Source organism: Ambystoma mexicanum, chromosome 13 (assembly GCF_040938575.1).
Source record: "Ambystoma mexicanum isolate Mex_15411 chromosome 13, UKY_AmexF1_1, whole genome shotgun sequence".
Taxonomy (NCBI): Eukaryota; Metazoa; Chordata; class Amphibia; order Caudata; family Ambystomatidae; genus Ambystoma; species Ambystoma mexicanum.
Window position 1 is genome coordinate 161,447,800 of NC_090938.1, and position 12,934 is coordinate 161,460,733.

The 12,934-nt window shown below is 46.9% G+C and overlaps 1 protein-coding gene across 2 annotated transcripts in view; it reads right to left on the reverse strand.

Annotated features, from left to right (window-relative positions):
- INAVA (innate immunity activator) overlaps window positions 1-12,934 on the reverse strand; it is a 129,063-nt gene that overhangs the window by 19,021 nt on the left and 97,108 nt on the right. For both annotated transcript variants that reach the window (XM_069633532.1, XM_069633531.1), the window contains exons 3-5: window positions 6,671-6,795; window positions 5,947-6,069; window positions 1,856-2,084 (exon numbers count right to left, since the gene is read on the reverse strand). In XM_069633532.1, the coding sequence (XP_069489633.1) occupies window positions 1,856-2,084; window positions 5,947-6,069; window positions 6,671-6,795 (477 nt within the window). The remainder of the gene's footprint in view (window positions 1-1,855; window positions 2,085-5,946; window positions 6,070-6,670; window positions 6,796-12,934) is intronic.

The window sequence follows — 12,934 nt, forward strand, 5'->3', positions numbered from 1 at the left end:
AAGCACACACAGGAAGTCCAGGGCCCTCAGTCCCATTCTTCCCAGACGAGGCTCTGCGGGGATGCCAGAACTCGTCTCCAGCCCTAAAGTTGTGTGTTCTCCCTACTGCTAGCCACCTGGGTTTCTTACCATGCAAACAATGGGATCTCATTGCCTATAAGTAGCCTGTTCCTTCCATGTATTCTAGCAAATAGGTATAGAGATGCAAGGCACAGCTCCAGTGTAAATGGCATCCCACCAGACAGAGACAAAGAATCTACTATCCAATCTACAAGGGATGCAAACTCCAGCCAATCTGGGAAGCCCGTGCCTGTGTATAAAGGTTCCTAGACATGATACGGCACAGGTCCAAGGCCCCCACCAGACAAGCAGTCTGTTCTCCTTCCAGCTAGACAAATACCTATGATGCCATACACATACAGGATTTCACTTTTGGTACACAAAATGCATCCTACCAAAAGGTTCAAAGGCTCAAGCAAGCCTCCAATCAAGATGGTTGTCCAAAGTAACATACCATACGGATACTAGAAATCTAGAGCCAATGGGGGTCTGTGAATGGCTTGCCTGCTCAAATATATATGGCATGGACCAGAGGCGGCCTGCCCTGGCAAGGGTAGAAATTGAGGGGCGCTGGGAGCTGCCCAGCTACTTTTTGTAGCCTAGAAGTGTTTTGTTAGCTTGACACCAACAGTTATCAAGAGTTGATTTTGGCTCCCCAGGTCAATTGATGCCAAACAAACACACCTATGTGAATTTAAGTCTGTGCACTTGGGACAATCTGGAAATAAACATTAACACATCTATAGGAAGTTTAAAGCATAAGAGGTTATAAATAATGACCAAAATGATAGGTTTGCATGTTATGTGAAAGACTAGCTCCTCTTTCTCCAGTGGTAGGACCTGGTCACTGGTTTGTGATGGATACCCAGAAGCTGTGTTAAGCTCATGCTTATCCAATCATAATTTCGATCCCTGCCCTGGTAGGGACCATATGCCTAATATAGGGCATCCAGGACTCAAGCTAGTCTCTTCCACTTTGGTCGGCTCAAATATACTGAACCTGAATGCAATCCACGAATGTGCCTAGATAACTACGGGTTTGGTGTGCTATATAAATAAATAAAAAATAAATAAATAGATGGAGAATCCACATTCCAATGTCTACGCTACATAGAACCCCTGCTACATCCTATTACATCCCATGCGTCCAAGCAGTTCATTTTTTTTGGATAAGCAACTATAAACACAAAGGGATTCAACCACACAGCAGAGATACGAACATATGATGGAATGACCACTCCATGACCTTAACCCTCCAACAGGAGAGGGGATTTAATTCCAGGGGCTGCTTGAGCTGAGGGCCTTCCTCTCCTCTGCTATCAACTGCACTGACTGTACCAAAATAATAACCTAGACAAATATGTTCTAAGGGCCTTAACATAAAGGTTGATGCTCAACTGCCCTCTATAATTCAAAAATGTACCCTAAGATCCATGACCATACCCTAAAAGATTTATCGAGTTTCATGGAAACCTACTCTAAATAACACAGATTTTGATAGAACCTTCTAGGCTGTTCTATTGTACAGGCAACCTTAACCCATTAAATCTGTGTGTGGAATATTCAAGAGACTCCCCAAAACCTATACATAATTCAATACACTACTACAATTCCAGGTCTACGTAAAACATTTAAACAACTAATCATTACAAAGGTCAACAATGTGTGGCCAAACTACATAACTGTCAATGACAAAACACAGACTCCATGACATCACAATAGGCAGAAACACGCACTCCTTAAATCATCCAAGATACTTGGCTTTGATTGGTCAGGACTGACTTAGGCATCTTACCTTCGATTAGAGGGGCGCTTGTCCTCCGCAGCGGCTTCTGGCCAGCAGAGCGCCGCTGCTCGTTCACGCGGTTCTCCAAATCCTTCAGCTTCTTCTGCTCGCGTACGAGCGCTTGCTTCCTGTGCCTTCGGATCTGCTTGCCCAAGTGCTCTTCGCGGTACAAGCGCCTGGCGGCCTCTACTATCTGCTGCTGAAGGGCCAGGTCTCTCTCCAGCCAGCTCAGCGGGTCCTGTGAAGATAGGACAAACAAATGGGTATACTTGGTGGCCGTTGACACTAGGATCGTAAAGTATCTGGCAAGCATCACAGTAGATCTATTATGATACACACACACACCTCTTTGTGTTATAAGATGATTCAAGTTTGTAAGGTGGTTACCAGGTATTAACATTATATCAAATACAAGTGTTAAAGGGTGTATCACTCTGTGTGTCAGGTTTTCTTCCTTAAATGTGTGTTGCCACTTTAAGTGTCAATTACAGTGCCCCGCACAATATGTAATTTAATAGGAGTGGTCCTCTGCTACTATTAGCGGTCTCGCAGCACCTAGAAGTAGGGGGCTCATTAGTGGGAGAGTGGGAGAAGCAGATGCGAAGCCTTCAGTGCTGATGGGTGCAGGATGGAAGCACCCAGTTCCTGAGTGCCAATCTTGTTTTCTATGGGTTTGTCAGAGAAACTTGGCAGGATGTTATCCATAAGGAAAAGCCTGAGATCTGATAGACTACAGAGCTTTGGGTCTGCTTAGCTCCTGATGTGGAAGAGGGTGAACTTAGACGTGGTTTAGTTAGTTTGGATTTTCTAATGGCTAGGCCTGTGACAGACATCTGTGTGGGGTAGGGAGGGGATATGTGTGTACAGTAATGGGGTAGAAGATCTTAGAAGGCAGTTCATTAGTGGGGGAAGACTTTCAAGACCAATCAACCTGAAACCCTGCACTCCTACCACTGGCCATTTGCCCATGCCCTTTGCTTTGGACAATGATTCAACGCTTTGAAACACTACCACGATGGTGATTTGTTGCAGTACAAAAGCATACTAATGTAACATAACATTGTAGGACACATTACATTGTGTAGCCGCCAGGTGAATAACCACTGGGCACAACCACAGCCACAGCAGTAGAGTCCTCTCTCGCATGTCCTTGCTAGTTGTTGGTGCCCCCATTTCCTCAGGTTTGTGTGTCAGAGACACGCACACCTAACATTCCTTGATCAGTGCTTACCTGCTTTGAGGCTCTCAGGAAATATGTGTGCAGCTGTAAAGCAGACGTAGACACATTCCCCCTACCGTTGAAATGACTGTGAATATTCCGAGGCACCACTTTAAAAACTCAGTGATCATATTTGAGGGTCATTTAGGGGCAGTTGAACTTTGACAACCCCTCCAACCGCCACACTCAGCCAGGGACTACCTTTATGGACCCCTCTCCCCGTCTCCGAGGCTACCCCTGATGTGGGGTGCCGTCGTGATAACATTGTTTCTTCACATTCTAATGCGTCAGGCCTTTCCAACACTAGGACTTGGAACGCCCATGTTCTGTTGTCTCAGTGCACCTGCTCTCATAACAGAAACATTATTTGTTTGCAGTTTTTTTTTGTGCGCTCACAGCATAAGCAATGGCACTTGAAGTAGCACTTGAACGAGCCCCACTGCCACTTGGAGTGGGGGAGGGGGCTTTGATTTCTGCCAGTGAAAGTTGGCAATTATTGTTTTTTGCCAAATGGTTCGGTGTCCAAATAAAATGTCCCCTGCTACCACCACTTATGAGGAAGGAATGGCTGGAATGTTCTTGATGTCCTCGTGGTGACAAATTATGCATCACCAAACTTAATTCCCAGCTTAACTACTTTTCATCCATCGCCATGACATTGTTGTAATGCGAGTCAGTCTTGTTATGCATCACTGGCCAGCAGTGCATGCTGATGGAATGTTGAGGTATGCATGATGGACAGTTCAGGAGAATGTTGAGTGAGTGTTGTGTGTGAGTGTTCTATGGATGTCAGTTGGGGGCCTGAGCTGGGAGGGAGAGGATGGCCCGTGGGTCTGTCCCTTTAATGTCTACCTGTGTTTACCTGATCCTGCTATGTACATACCTGCAAGTAACTGGAGTTATACAAATGTACTTATGCATAATAAAGCACCCTGGCTTAACCAACGTGACTCCACAACTGGTCTGTGTACTTGGTCAGAGCTCCACCTCACATCATAACAGACATGTGAAAAGAATCTAGATTAGACAGTCTAGAATCAGGGGTCTACAACCTGCAGCTCCCCGGATGTTTTGAACTACAACTCCCATGACCCCTTACCATTGCCAATGCTGGCTAGGATAGATGAGATTTGTAGTTAAAGCATCTGGAGAGCCAAAGGTTGCAGACGTCTGGTCTAGATTATATTACCCCTACCTTTTCTTTGTAGATCATTCCTATTGGGTTAGCCACCGGCACTCTAAAGCTTTCAGCATCTAAAGCTTTCAGTATTCAGCATCTGCTCTTCCCCTGGGCAGGCTGCCTTAAAGGATGCCATAGGGGAGAATACAGAACAAATGAAGCGGGGAAGGCCGGTTGGCACAGGACGCAGTGGATGCAGCGCATTGTCATGCAGGTGTTGTGACATGGCCGGGAGGCTCATCTTCCAGTTAGGCCGGGTAACATGACAGAGCGGCGTGCCCCGGAGCACAAATTTAAGACACTGGCTGCAGACATAAAGGAAGGGGAAGTCGGGTGGGCGGTGGGAATACGTGAGCCGGAGTGGTGGACAGGCAGGCACTGGGGAATTTTCTAATGGCCCAGACAGAGGTAGAAAGGAATTCCGGACACTACCAGAGTTGAGTGCCTGGACTTCATGCATCGTGATTGGCTGAGGTGGCGACAATGTTCCGAAAGAAGTGCTAAGGTTCCTTAAGTGTCCTGACGAGAACCCTTCCCATTCTTAACTGGGTGGATCACTTTGATTTCCCCTGGTGAGCTTCCATCTCTCTCTGTCAGTTGTTCCATATACTCAGCACCCAGGCCGATCTGTCAATCATCCTTACGCTTCCATCCACTCATCTCACCTGTGGTGTTCTCGACTGCTTGCACACCACCATCATCCTCCTCAGTCCTCAGGCTCAACTTTATGGTCATCCAAACTGCCTCGCCATCACACAGACCCATCATGTATGCATGCTAACTCTATGTAAACCTTCAATAATGGTAAATGTCACATGGGCTACATTCTCATGGGCAGACACCACAACCCTGCATTTACCAGGCCCATACAATTTGCAGACCAGGAGCTTTCAAGGCAGTATGTGCTCTTTTCTGCACCCTGGGCACTCAACTGAGTGTTCATGATTCGCCAGTGGTTGGACTGAAAGCCTAGTGAAGCGTCTGCACTTCTGCATGGTAGTTTGTCAATTACTAAGTGGGATGCCTGAACACAAAGGCCAATTTTGTGTCTGTATTGGCCATAATGGCCCCAACTGAGGAGAAGAGTCTAACCCGTACCAGCCGCTGATGTCTGCGGAGGAGGCGGGAGAGGAACTGGTGTGTTGGTAAACAGCAAGATCTGGACATTTTGTTATCTGTCCAGCCCTAAGGTGTCTCCGGAACCTTAGGAGGTTGAGCTGCATGGATCGGATGTGGAGGTTTCTAGGTCAGCAGGACAGGGGTGGGGTTGGGCAGGTGCTCTTTGGCACAGTGACAATTGCTTCTGGGCGAGGTAGAGAGTCGGTGCAGACTGAGAAAACAGAGAGTGAAAAATGAATGAAGGGAAGGAACCACGGGAGGTGTCGAAGGATGAGGAGACAGTGCGCCAAGTGCACGTCTGTCGGACCTGAAACACCCTCTATTTTTCCACACCCAGAACCCACAAACATCTTCCATGAAACATCTCAATCAAGAACGCTTTCAGAACTGTAGGGGAGAGAGAGGGCAGGAACCCCTACACTTAGCTGGCCTTGGCTTCAGAGGGTGATCGGGCTGGACCTTTACCTTCAGTCTTCAGCTCCTGCAATGAGGGGTGCTGGTGGGTGTTTGGGGGTGTGAGTAAAGATTCTACCCTCTTACTCTGCAGAGTCTGAGGAGCAGCATCATACTGCAGACTCTTACCTCTGATCGCGAGAGGACTTTCTGATCATCTAGTCGAAAGGTGGTCCCCACTCTTCGTCGGACTTTGGGGGCCTTCTCCCCAGGCTTCAGCGGGAACTCTGCAGGCAGCTTTCCTGTGAGTTCCTAGAACAGAGGGGAAAATGGAAAGGATTGTCAGACTCTTCCAGCGATGACTGGGAGTGGGCCCAAATTGAGTACCTTTGAGAACCACTGATGACCCACAACCTAGGATCATCCTGCAGCACCTGCAGCAAAACAGACTAACCCCTCAATGTCCCCAGACACATGACCAAATGAAGTGATCGCTGCCTACTGGTCAAAGTTACCTAGAGCGGGGCATGGCGCAAGTACCTCTGAGCGACTGGATGATTTAACCCCTATGGAAATGGTGATGGCCCTGTTACCACTTGAATATGATGCCCTTATCTTGTGATTGGATCTATCCTTCTATATGCTGTGGGACAAGTAACCATTACCTTATGTAGACTAAGTGGATATGCTTACTAAGTTTTCAGGCAAGTACGTATGGTACCATTGCCCTATGAATTGAAATATCTCTGCATGTAGCTCACCTATCTAGCTGCAGGTGTGCTAGGATATGACGAATTCTGATAAGACTGTGGGCCGATGAGCACAATACATCATCTTGGTAATTTTCTCCACTCACAAACCTCCCACCGCTTACCCACACCAATTCACATGAAGGCAAATACCGGCCACCTACCGCCTCCCGCAAGCATATGATCTTCAGCTCGTTCAGGCAGGCCTCCAGCCTCTCCTCCAGGGCCTTCTGTTGCTTCTTCATGGCCTGGGTGAGGTCCTTCATGGGTGCGATGGGGCTGTCGGAACCTGCGGGAGGTGAGAAGCACAACTCAGAAACCATGCGGGTCTTCTACCCGGTGGACAGCACCCCCCGCGCAGCAGCGCCCTGGAATGTGTATTACGTTCATTAGGCAAGCGCCTCCTTAAGGTAATACTGGTGCATGCCTCTCTGTTCAGTGAGAAGTGGCAACCCCTGGTCATGGGACCATCTGCATGCTTCATATTCGACATACAAATAGACACGTTGGACGATATGGAATACGTATGGGAGTAACACAATCATTGCATCATTGCATGCAGTCTCTTTCTGAAAATAAGTTGCAACCTCTTTCCTATAGTCCAAGTCCATTTTTCGGGAGCCCCATCCACACCAGGTTTTCATGACAACCGCAAACTGAACAGACATATCCAATTTTGACTCCCTGTATTTTTGTGGATATGATAAAAACAGGTCTTGGCTCTTAAGGACAAGACCTAGAGTGAGGCTCGTGTTCCAGCATCCTCGATACAGACATGAAAATGAACATTTGGAAGCATTTAGTCAGAGTCAACTTTATGACAATCTTCTCTGTATGATATGATATGTGATTTATAAAGCGCCCGTACACAAGTGTTTCTTGTATCTGGGAGCCAAAGCTCTGTAACTGTAAGACAACCATAACGCAATAACTTCATTATTGACCTCCCTGCAGCCAATCAGAATTCTTGGAATGCGTTCAATAACTACTGTGAAGCAACTCCCCAGCAAGATTGCTTTCACTGCACCTGCAATGAGAGGCAGGCGCTTTCACTGCACCTGCAACGAGGGGCAGGCGCTTTCACTGCACCTGCAATGAGAGGCAGGCGCTTTCACTGCACCTGCAATGAAAGGCAGGCGCTTTCACTGCACCCGCAATGAGAGGCAGGCGCTTTCACTGCACCTGCAATGCGAGGCAGGCGCTTTCACTGCACCCGCAATGAGAGGCAGGCGCTTTCACTGCATCTGCAATGAGAGGCAGGCGCTTTCACTGCACCTGCAATGAGAGGCAGGCGCTTTCACTGCACCTGCAATGCGAGGCAGGCGCTTTCACTGCACCTGCAATGAGAGGCAGGCGCTTTCACTGCATCTGCAATGAGAGTCAGGCGCTTTCACTGCACCTGCAATGAGAGGCAGGCGCTTTCACTGCACCCGCAATGAGAGGCAGGCGCTTTCACTGCACCTGCAATGCGAGGCAGGCGCTTTCACTGCACCCGCAATGCGAGGCAGGCGCTTTCACTGCACCTGCAATGAGAGGCAGGCGCTTTCACTGCATCTGCAATGAGAGGCAGGCGCTTTCACTGCATCTGCAATGAGAGGCAGGCGCTTTCACTGCACCTGCAATGAGAGGCAGGCGCTTTCAATGCATCTGCAATGAGAGGCAGGCGCTTTCACTGCATCTGCAATGAGAGGCAGGCGCTTTCACTGCATCTGCAATGAGAGGCAGGTGCTTTCACTGCACCTGCAATGAGAGGCAGGCGCTTTCACTGCACCTGCAATGAGAGGCAGGTGTTTTCACTGCATCTGCAATGAGAGGCAGGTGCTTGCTTTCACTGCATCTGCAATGAGAGGCAGGCGCTTTCAATGCATCTGCAATGAGAGGCAGGTGCTTTCACTGCATCTGCAACGAGAGGCAGGCGCTTTCACTGCACCTGCAACGAGAGGCAGGCGCTTTCACTGCACCTGCAACGAGAGGCAGGCGCTTTCACTGCACCTGCAATGAGAGGCAGGCGCTTTCACTGCACCTGCAACGAGAGGCAGGCGCTTTCACTGCACCTGCAATGAGAGGCAGGCGCTTTCACTGCACCTGCAATGAGAGGCAGGCGCTTTCACTGCACCTGCAATGAGAGGCAGGCGCTTTCACTGCACCTGCAATGAGAGGCAGGTGTTTTCACTGCATCTGCAATGAGAGGCAGGTGCTTGCTTTGACTGCATCTGCAATGAGAGGCAGGCGCTTTCACTTTCCCGCTGCTGCAAGGAGAGGCAGACGCTATCTAACTTAACAAACCAAATTAAAAGATGAAAAAAAACAAGACGTTCACTTTATTGTTGCTCATGCTCAAATTGTATGACTTCCACCACGTTCATGATGCAATATAGAGACCACCTGGATAGCTTAATATTACAAACTAAAAACACATATAATGTATGAACATCTATTGTGCATTTAGTTACTATTGAACTGTTTGATAGCATTGTTACAGACATAAGGAGAAGTCATTGTTTCATGGATAATGACCCTTACTGTGGCCTTACTGCGGCCCATATATCTGGAAAGGGTCTGTATCCCAGAAGCCTTCCTTTGGTCTGGAAGGCTATGATATTTAGGAAAAGCTGCTACAGTTTCCCTCCTATACAAGAAGCTACCAAATAGAAGTAACGTGTTGATACTATTGGTGAGACCTTTCTGCATGCAATACTTTATGGTTTCCAAAATCCAGACTATGAAAAAAAGAATCCTGGGGAAATCAGAAACTATTCCACCCGGTCTATGTCATTTTACTGAAAGTAGTTTTTTCGAGGTATTTTTTGCTGGAAAAAATCCATTGAAAAATACTAGACTTTTTTTTAAAAATGTGGGGTGTCCTCCTAATCCCACCCATTTCTGTATGTTGTTGGCCCCAGTGATCCCAAACCCCAACCCTTTTAACCCTTAACCCGCCCCATATATATTTCGATTCGTTTTTCCAAAGGATTTTTTTCAGTACAAAATCCATCGAAAAAAACGACTACCAGCAAAAGGACGTCGTACTATTCCAGCCAGTGCTTGAAATCAAATAGTCTTGTTGCAGCGGTGTTGGGTGGGGGCGGGGGGGATTTTGAAGGCCTTGGCCCCAGGCCAGGTCACACGCACGGTGTCTCTTAATGGAACCCAAGGCTGGCGATGGGCATAAAAGCAAAGGGCATATTGGGATTATGAGAATGCCGACAGTTTTAAATGTGTAACATGTCTCTGATAGTGATTCAGCAAGAAACCCGGAAGTTGGACTCTGCTCTTTTCATTGGTCATAATACTCACCTAAAAAATACATGTCTAAATTGAAAGACATGCACCCATTTTGCAACATGATATTGAAATTTATAATGGATACTAACAAAGATGACTGTACTTAAAGGACTACAAGATAGGGGGCGCACATCGTCAACGGAAAGCACTCCAATACACTTTAACGATAAGACGAAGACTGCCTCTGAACAGGATATGAGGGTTTGGCTGCAGGGACGTTATTTCACCAAAATGCCAGGGGTAACAAAAGTGACATCACCCGTCCCTTGACCCCTGATGCCATCACAGGAAGTAATGTCATTTGACCCCACCCCGATTTAACATCACTGGAAGCAACAGAACACAACCTTTTACCGCTTGACAAAACAGCACGTGGCATGACATAGCATTCCTAAGTACACTACGAAAAATATGGTTACGGTATCACTGTAATGTGATATATATTTATTACAAGAATGGATCACCATATGTATCGTTAATATCAGTGTGTATAGGCCCATATTACCAAATTACTGTGAATGCAAGCAGACGTCCAAGGCCAAATGATAATAGTGCGTTATTATATAGCACATACGGTTAACAAATATACCTACAATATCACCCAACACCTGTTGGTACTCATTTATAGACCTCAGAAGGATAAAAAGGCTGTATTGGCCTTGCCGGGATTCGAACCTGCAATCTGCAGATCACACACACATCACTGCAGCGAGTGCTCAAACCACTGAGCTATCTTACCAGCTATAGCTATCTTATCGACTATAGTAAGTTGAGAAATTACATGTCTGAATATTATCCATTAGTCAGAAAGCAAATTACACTCTGCAGTGGATACCATTAAACTGGTAACTGAGATTTAACAGCAGGCCCGTTCAACTCCAGGTCTGGTGCAAGGAGGGCCACATGTCAAGCCTGCGTGGATCTACTTTTCAGGCTTCAGAGGTTGGCAAAATACATACCATTGGGAGGGTTCATAACTGTGTATTAAAGAATTTAGAGTAGAGCAGGGAAAGCAGCGCACTCACACGGCATCCCATACTCTAGGCACTCATAACCTCATACCACTAACAATTTCATCCCTCTGCATACACCTCTCAAACTCTAACCAAACACAACCACAAGCCTAAAACGCAGCAATCCGCACAAACTTCACTACACTGCAACAACAAAACAAACCGCACATAGACTTGCAACAACAGCACGCGATGACTACCGACCGTAAAACACCCTAAACCCAGCCAACTGACCCACAGGGCTGAGGCTGCCAACAGCAAATCACTGCTCTCTTGCACTTTTCCAGCTTATTCCCACTAACTCACCCTCCCCTCCCTCTTTCAGAGCCGCCAGAGTGCGAGGGAACCACTCCGGTGGTGATAGTGCCCGGTACAAATATCCTTTAACATTAACATTAAGATACATGCAAGCAAACATCCTGAACAGCATGACATGGAGATAGGAACGATAGACACATTAAAACAAATCATTAATTGTAGCACAATTAAATCAAAGGTCACTATGTGCTATGGTCAAACATGTCTACACTGTACACAAGCTTTTAGGCACAGGGATTTTGTCAAGTGACAGAGGACACCGAGATGGAAAGACGTGTGTTGATCCTAACAGAGACAATGGCAGAAAAATACATGCTTTAACTGCCACTTGCGAAAAGCAAAATACATTGCCCGAAATAGATGCGTATTCTACCCTAAAAGCTTTTTGGATGTTTTGTCTGAATTGTGAATTTGTGGTTTTTAAGAACAGACTAAATCAGTGACTCACCTCCTGAAGTGTGTCTGAAATAAACCTTTAATGAGTTTTGTGGAACCCCCTGTTTTTTTTAAGAAGCCTGAACAAGAAAGCCAGCCACTCCAAGAACAAAGAGCCACATGGCGCTGGCCACAGCCCAGGAGCTTTAATTTAAGAAAAAAAAGAAAAGATATATTTATAAAAAAATTATTTTCATGGGTAGCAAAGGAGACCACAGGGGTTGCAGGTGCGACCCCTGGTGACCCCCAAATGACGTCCCCATTTGGCTGTTTCTGCAGTCTTACATGCTGAGTCTTCCATAAGCGCTGGCTGCACATGGGTGAGACCTCAGCTGGGAACAGATCTGGCAATTTCCTCCTCTAGAAAATGGCCTTGGGAACTCCGGCACTGCTCTGTCAAGACGTGCTTTGCAGGAGGTCCGGTCCATTTTGTTTCGGCCTGTTTCCTACCATGATCCCACGTTGAAAATGTCTTTAAGCGATCCTGCGATTGCAGGCTACCATTGCCATTTGGACTATTGCCTTCAGCCATGGTAGTGCACGGTCATTGTGGTGCACCTCCTTTCCGATAGGATATACCAGGCCAGGACATTCCAATTGGTCAAATTTGTGCCCAGTGATTTTTTTTCAATGCAACCTATTCTATGAGGCGTAGGCTGAGTTTTGGAAAGCTAAGCTTCAGACTTTTTATTCGGGAGGCCTCTTGGTGCTGGATCCGACATTATGAGGGCTGGTAAAGAGAAGAGGCGCATTGTGTGTTCTGATGTGTTGATGGGTGCGGGGTTGCAGATCACGGTTTATGTGTACTGTCAGATGCTAAACTTTAGGGTTAGGAGGGAATATTGCAAGATCCCCCTCCACAAACCTCCTCCTAAACCCACACAATCTAGATATTCTCGGTTTCAGAAATGGTCTGTGTTAAGACGGTACCTGCCTGCCATTCTAACGGCATGGGTAACATCGGTTCTACCCCCTTCGCCTGGGTACAAAGGTACACAGTTACCACAGTACATAGCAATGTGGTCTATGTCACACTGCGGACAACATGCATGTCAGAAGGCAGGAAAACATGGACTCCATCCCACCAACTGCTCAGATATTCATCTACTGGCCGGGACGATAGCTCAGGGGCAACGCGTGGGTCTTGGATGCACGACAACGCAGAACAACACAGGTTCAAATCCCCATGCCTTGCCTAGAGGCTGGTCTCTGGTATTAAGCGTGTTATAAAAGATTAACTAAAACAATTAAATACGGGAAAGCAGCTTGGAATCCCCGATGATAAGCACCTTAATTCTCCCACATGGGTTGTGCATCCAGAAAACAGACATTTGCATCAAGTATTCCTGGCGAAATGGTACGTGATATATTGTTGAC